At 44.8% G+C, this 7,212-nt stretch overlaps 1 protein-coding gene and 1 non-coding gene across 2 annotated transcripts; both read right to left on the bottom strand.

Moving 5' to 3' along the window:
* Nucleotides 1-1,727: 1,727 nt before the first annotated feature.
* trnaf-gaa lies at nucleotides 1,728-1,800 on the bottom strand. The gene has a single exon. It is a non-coding gene; the product is annotated as a tRNA-Phe (tRNA).
* Nucleotides 1,801-5,653: 3,853 nt separating this feature from the next.
* LOC117731202 (G-protein coupled receptor 22-like) lies at nucleotides 5,654-7,212 on the bottom strand. Its single transcript, XM_034533394.1, has one exon. The coding sequence runs from the start codon at nucleotides 7,210-7,212 to the stop codon at nucleotides 5,659-5,661; it is 1,554 nt and encodes a 517-aa protein (XP_034389285.1). The 3' UTR covers nucleotides 5,654-5,658.

Here is a 7,212-nt window from a genome sequence, read left to right as displayed (position 1 = left end):
TGTACTTTCTTGATTCTTGTTGTTCTGAGTTTGTACTCATGGTTTAATGCACTTATTGTAAGTCACTTTGGATAAAAGCGTCAGCTAAATGAAATGTAATGTAATGTAATGGTTGCAGTGTTCACAGTCTTCTTAAGTGGGCTGGAAACTCTGCATGAGTCCTGCCATCTCCTGGCTGGTAAATGTACTACTTCTGTGTGTTATCCCAAAAATGTCCTTTTCTGAAAAATAAAAAAGATATATTAAAGTAATAATAACCTAGATTCACAAAAATAATAAACAATACCCTGCTTTATATCTATAGTCAAACATGCTGTAGCTGGAGGAGAAAAAATGACTTAAAGATCATAAAATACAGGAATGAATAAATAAATGCTAAAATAAATGTATAAAGACCTAATTAAATAATAAAAAATATAAATAAATGCTGAAATAAATAATTTAATGCATAGATAAATAAAAGGTGATAATCAAAAATAAATATCATACAATAATGTCTACATTTTTGTTCACCAATATTTATTTATTTACATAGCATCGTTAGCAAGGCAAAAGTAGTGGACCCAAATTGATCATATGATCAATTTAGGTCCACTACTTTTGCCTTGCTAACGATGCTGATTCGTGGACACTAATGTTGAAGTTGGCTAGCCTGCTCAGCTAACCGGTGAATTTGTTTTAATGCCGGTTTGTTTATGGCATTGTTTTTACAACGAATTTTGGATGATTTACAATAATTAGCAAAGGATTTAGAGAGTTTCGGCTAGATAAGTTAATGGATCACTTGGCTCGACGCTCAATGGCGATATGGAAGTTGACCCCGCAGTGTTGGAAAGTCCTCAAGAAGCTTCCCACCAACTTTACAGAGGAAGTGACACGTGGACAGACAAGCAATGGTCAGTACTTGAAGGCAGTGCTATTGCAGGGGAAACATGTTGGCTAATGATAGCATCACACACTTTACAGGAATGTGATGATGCACAGCACGACAGAATAAATCCCTCAACACTGGCGATAGTAATTTAGTCTACAAGGGATTTAGCATTCAACACGGTTCCCTGTAGAAACCTACCGTCCTCCGGGAGTCCAGGTGTTAGCAGCGACGGTGGACTTCCTCTGTTCTGCACTAATTAGCAATTTAGTAAAGCTAAATAAACATAAAAAAGCTATACATGGCTTCATCGTTCAGTGAAATCTAGTATATTGTGCACAACTAGCTAGTTTTCTCACATCAACTACAGGGAAGATTTGCGAGGGCTCGTTTGCTTCTGTCTGGCTCTCCTATTTCACCAAATTCTGCTTAAGAATGAGATTAGAACCTTCAAGCACACAGAAATAAATGAACGAAGGCCAACAACAGTGTAGAAATGGGTTGATGCAGTGGTTCCCAAAGTGGGGGTCGCGACCCCTAGGGGGGTCGCGGTGGTACTACAGGGGGGTCGCGGCTTCATCACCAACCCACACACACAGACGCCCAATGTTCCTATATCATCAAAGGGGGTCTTGACAGAAAAAGTTTGGGAACCACTGGGTTGATGTATGTATGACCCACTTTAATTTGTTGTCAAGTCAGCGTTTTTTTATTTGAACTTAAATATAACTGTTTTTATTTGATACTTAATGTTGTTATGCTCCCTACTTACTAACATGTATTTAAATCTTGCACTTAAACCTTCTTTCACCTTCTCTGATTTAAGGACGTTCATTCTCAAAAGGAGACCAGGCTTTGCCGAAACCAGGGATCGAACCAGGGACCTTTAGATCTTCAGTCTAACGCTCTCCCAACTGAGCTATTTCGGCGGATACTGAAACGTGGCCTCCCGTTGTTGTAATTTCTCAATCGACCCACCAGGGGACAGTCTAGTCCAGAGTATTGTTCACCATATTCATAGTTACAAGACTCATGATTAACGACAAATATTTGAAGCATTTTGATCTTGTGTCTACAAAACGGTTTCTTTATTTAGAAGGAACAAATGACACATACACTGTATATTTGCTAATTGCTCTTGCATTGTGGTGTAATCATGTATGGGTGAAGTTAGTTTTTTTTATAAAACACACATTAATGTGCGTCATACAAATTCACACACACGACTAATTTGATTGACTCATCGTGGCTTTCATGAGGAGTCACGTCGTTTTTTTTAGATGCAGTTTCTGAGCTTTACAGGGGCCGGTGCACTGCACACAGAGTCAGACACGATGCTGTTAAAGAAGTGAAATGAAGGTGACCTCTGAAGGTGACCTTTTAAAGTTATGACCCAAAACATTTTGTAAAGCTATACCCCAACGTTGACCTCCTGCTGTCCAAGATAGGATCTTCATATATCATAAAGTTCAAATGTCAGGTTGTTGGCAGAAACTGGACACAACAAAGCCCAGATGCTGCGACACATTTTTACCAGACAGCGAAGGGAGTATGGCGTCCACGATGGAAGAGGTCAGTCTTGATGCAAGAGCCATTACAGATGCAGCATGTGTGGCAGATGTTGAACCGAGGGGCAGATTGGTCCAAAAATAATATCTGTAGTCATTTTCACTAACCATGGAATGGTCCAGCAGCCTGAGCTGATGTAATTGGAGCAGTGGTTATGATAACAGTTATGGTGTCTAAATTGTTTGTAGGAGCACTGTAGCAGGATCTGACCTGTGGCCCTTCAGCTAATGCATCATCATGTGAGCTCGTGGTCATGCTGTTCGCCTCACAGTGAAGTTCCCCCGCTCCCTCTCAGTACTACATGTACCCTCCACCATTCAGCTGTAACAATGCATTGCTGTTGTAAAATGTTTGTGAGTTTTGCTTGAGTGAGCTTCAGCCTTAACATTTTGTGACACCATTTTTTCCCCCAGAAAACACCTCACATGACCTCGACCAGTAGACCGTGTGCTTCTCCCGTCATGTTTGTGTCATTTGACCACAAGAGATCTGGACATGGCCTTTACAGCTCAATACTCTTTCTTTAAAAAGTGTGGATTATTTTTCAACATTAAGTGTCCATTTGAGCAATTTCATAATGAGCACTTTCAGTCTAAAGCTCTCTCGGCTGAGCAAACATCAACTTACACAGGTGTAATATGTAATGTCAGATAACCGCAGAGCTTCTACTGTATGTATCTGAAAAATGAATGTCGAAATGGCTAAAATGGCTTTTATTTGAATCGTCTAAATGTGATTTCACTTTAACCAAAATATTAAAATCATCAAAAGTAGCAGCGGTTTTTGCTAGTTAAGTGCTGCCGATTTTCTTTGCCCTGCAGGCTTCATCCCACATGGATGACCTTCTTTTTCCCGCGCTGCAGAGGTCTGTATCACCTTCCTCCCACGCAAAGATGAAGCCCACGCAAAGTTTTCAAACGGCATGCTGGGAGCTTTTTCAACTGAGCGCGTACAGTAAGGCTCATTGGGAGGAGCATGGACTTGAACACTGGCAGGTACTGGAGGTGCTCGGGCCCACTGAGGGCACCCGTTCTGCACATGGATGCTCCCACTTGAGACAGTGAAAGATGGCTTCTCATCAGAAAGTATGCAACCGGTTCAACGGTGGAGTTAGATTTCACCATGCCAACGGGTAACAAGACAAAGCTAAAATTAACACATTACAAATTGCACCACCTACTCGCTTTTGGCTATTTCTGATTGTTACAAGTGCACAAACTGTTTATCATATGCAAACATGATGTCCTTGCCCAACACAGACCACAGAGAATAGCAAGGAATAGTGAACACAAGTATATATTTTATTGCAACAATGTGTGTCCAAGAGGACGTGGCGTTCTTTGGCTCAGCAGTATATCGCCACGTGTGTCCCGTCTGGGAACAAGGGAATAATCATGTGAGCTATAAGGACAGTGCTGAACATTGTCCTCATGCTGTTCCCCTGACAGCAGGTTGTAAAAGGGGGAGAAACACAGTTGTGATCGCTGCACCTGAGGCCTAAGCTTCTTAGACAGAAACATTGTTTGTATTGTATAGTTTGTATAATTTTCCCGTGGCATAACTCACACACTCATAGCAGGCAGCGTACATGAATTGAAACAGACATGAGCACGGGACAAAGGCAGCAAGTCCAGACCTCGGTATTTCATATTTATTGATATAATTACACATTGCATGGTGATACATTCACATAAGAAACACCACCATGAAGAACACCTATAAAGATAGCATATTCTTATATAATATATATTCTTTTATATCTTTTTCATGTGTTTGCATTCAAGAATGCAATGTGTGTGTGCGTGTGTGTCTATGTGTGAGCAGTGAACGCACAAGCAGGTAGAACAAAGTCAACAGGAAACACAAGTCCTATTAAGAATCCCGCAGTCTGCCGGTGTTCGGCCGCGGTGACGGTTACTCTCTCGTGTCGACTTGACCCGCGGGACCAGGCGTTGGGACGAGCCAGCTGCAACAGAAACGCTCCTCTAAATCTACAGACTTAGTGACTTTGTGTCGTAGGTTTCACATGAAATACATTTGAATCTGGTCAGTATTTACAGCATGTACATTAATGTTATTTCCAAAGAGAACTGCATGCCAAAACCCCAAAACGGTGACCGTTAAATATAATGCAATCCCAAACAATGAACACTACTTTTCTTAAAGGCTGTCAGTGTTGAGAATGTGGTGTTGATTGAACTCTGTGGTTATTTTTGAGATTGGCGGTTTCGGTAATGAGACTGCATTATATAATATCCCAACTAGTTAATTTAGCACAACCAGCAGACTTTACCCATAAGTCTGTCAACATTTATTACAATATTTTTTTTTTTTACTATTTAAAGGACTAGCAATAACTTTTGGGAAAGAGGCTTTGATAGCACTCGTGTAACAGTGGAATCGATCTTCTCATCTAATCCTCTGCGACAAAGTCAAAATGTCAAACTATGATTACAGTCAATATCCCTACCTCCTCCACGCACTATATGCAAAACATCAATAAGACATTACACCATTTGATACAAATTTCAGAGCAAAAGAGTTTCATTTGTACAAAAGAGCATTGCAATATTCATTGTAAACACTGTAACATTGATCGTTTCATAACTACTTTAAGCAAAACTGCATTTGATTGAACCCCGGCACATTTACATCTCATCCTCATATTATTACTGTGTCTTGCTTGTAAATATCCAACATGTTCCCCTTTGAGTTAAGAATAGACATCATACCATTAGAGCAGAACTAAGACAGAGACATTAGCAAATACATTTAAAGAGTTTTGAGTATTCATTTGTTCAAAGTGTAACAAATCTGTATTTTTAAAGCTGCCTTGGAGCATTCGAGTGGGTGGCAGACCAGATCATCTGCTGGCTAAACACATTCTTTGGAGCAGTTAGGTAAGCACCACTATGAGAACGCTCTATCATACGACTCCATATGTAAACAGACTTCACTAGTTGAGTGTAAATTATATACATTGTGTGTGTGTGTGTGTGTGTGTGTGTGCGTGCGTGCGTGTGTGTGCTGCCTGAGGTGAATGTTTGCCTTCTTTAGCATGGGCTTGGTGGTTACATTAAAACATTTCCCAGATGTGGAAATGTGTTTTGCACGTGTCCTACACTGCCTTCACGCACCCGTGAGTTTCATAATAGAACACACCTGTGACTCTATTTTTAATTACTACTAATAACCAGCCTGGCCCATGTGCGTCAGTCTCACAGGACCTCTGCCAGGCAGCGGTCAGTACCTTCGCTTGCTTCCAGCCGCACCTTCCGGCTGGTTTTCCTGTTCTCCACCCAGGAGTTGTGTATGATGGTGCCCCCCGGTGAAGGGTCTACCTGGAGCAGGGACACCACCCTCTTCTTGACCTTAGTACGGAGGGCGCGGCGCAGCTTCTGCCGGGTGAAGGCGTAGAGCAGCGGGTGGGAGACTGTGGTACCGTACGACAGGGCTAAGAACCAGAGGCGGAGGCTGACCAGGGCGTCGCTGGGGCCGATACCCAAGATGAGCATGTTGGTCACAGAGAGGGGAGCCCAACAGCCCAGGAACGTGGTGATAATGATGAGGGACATCCTGAACACCCGCCGCTGTCGCTCTCGCCGATCCCTGTGTCGCCGCACTGCCCTCCTCAGGGCGATGATGGCAGACACGGAGGCCTGGACACCCATGGTGGCGGGCATGGCGTTCGCAGCGCCTGTGTCGGAGGTGACTAGTGGGGCGGAGGACAGCGCAGGAGGGGATGTGGCCGTGGGAGTGGGGGAGGGGGAAGGAATGAGGGGAGGGTGGCAGAGCTGTTTGGTACCATCAGTGGTGCACCGCTCCCCTCCTACCTGCCCACCGTCATTCGTTCGGAGCCCCACCTTCTTTCCATTCGGTCTCTTGTGGGGCCCCTCCTGCCCCCTGCAGGAAGGGCCCCTGAACCGCTGGCCCTTCTTTATGTGGGAGCCAATGCGGATGTTTAAAGCCCTCAGTATTTTGGAGTAGGTGAAGAGCATGACTGCCACTGTGGTGAAGAAGATGGGTACCTGCAGGATAAGATGGTAGTACATAGCCAGACCTGTGTGTAAGCCCTGCCCACCGACACACAGCAGCGTCTGGTTCCGCCACGCTGGTGCCACTGCGGCACTGATACCATGTGAGGAGAATGACACGGGTGTCACCTGCCCTCTCTCTTCTGCTTCTCCTGCACCGGACCACTGCAACTCCAAGAATGGGATAAAAAACACAGCGACCGAGGTGATCCAAACGGCAGCCAGGAGCAGCGTTGCTCTACGTGTGGTCAGCAGCCTGTTGGCCGGCCGCACTGAGATGTCATATCGGTCCAGGCTGATGACCAGGATGTTGATGGCCGTGGCTATGCTGGCAAAGGTGACACCGGCCTCATGGAAGCAGCAGAGCAGGGCCATGTTTGGTCCCGGGGGCAGCAGCACAACCACCAGCGTGAGGGGCAGACACAGCACGCACACCGCCACGTCCAGCACATGCAGATTCACAGTCACCATATTGCTCACAGAGTCCACTAAATTGGATTGAGAGCAGTAGAGCACCAGCACTGTCAGGTTGCTGCTGAAACCCAACACCAGCTCCAGCATGAGGAAGGAAGTAAGCGACACCTGAAAGCCCAGCGAGTACGGCGTGTACCAGGCCTCCGGGCTGCCGGGCAAGCCCCCCCCTCCTTGCTCCTGAAGGAGTCCCATTCCGTTCAGACCGGCCACCATCCCAGCCCAGTCAGTGCTGGTGGGGCCTGAGGTGTAGCTGTCAGTCTCCAT

This window comes from Cyclopterus lumpus, chromosome 5 (genome assembly GCF_009769545.1).
Source record: "Cyclopterus lumpus isolate fCycLum1 chromosome 5, fCycLum1.pri, whole genome shotgun sequence".
Lineage (NCBI taxonomy): Eukaryota > Metazoa > Chordata > Actinopteri > Perciformes > Cyclopteridae > Cyclopterus > Cyclopterus lumpus.
This window is presented reverse-complemented; position numbering and strand designations above follow the sequence as displayed.

Excerpts from the sequence above, each read along its gene's own strand:
- LOC117731202 (XM_034533394.1), bottom strand. The coding sequence starts at position 7,212 with ATGGAGACTGACAGCTACACCTCAGGCCCCACCAGCACTGACTGGGCT.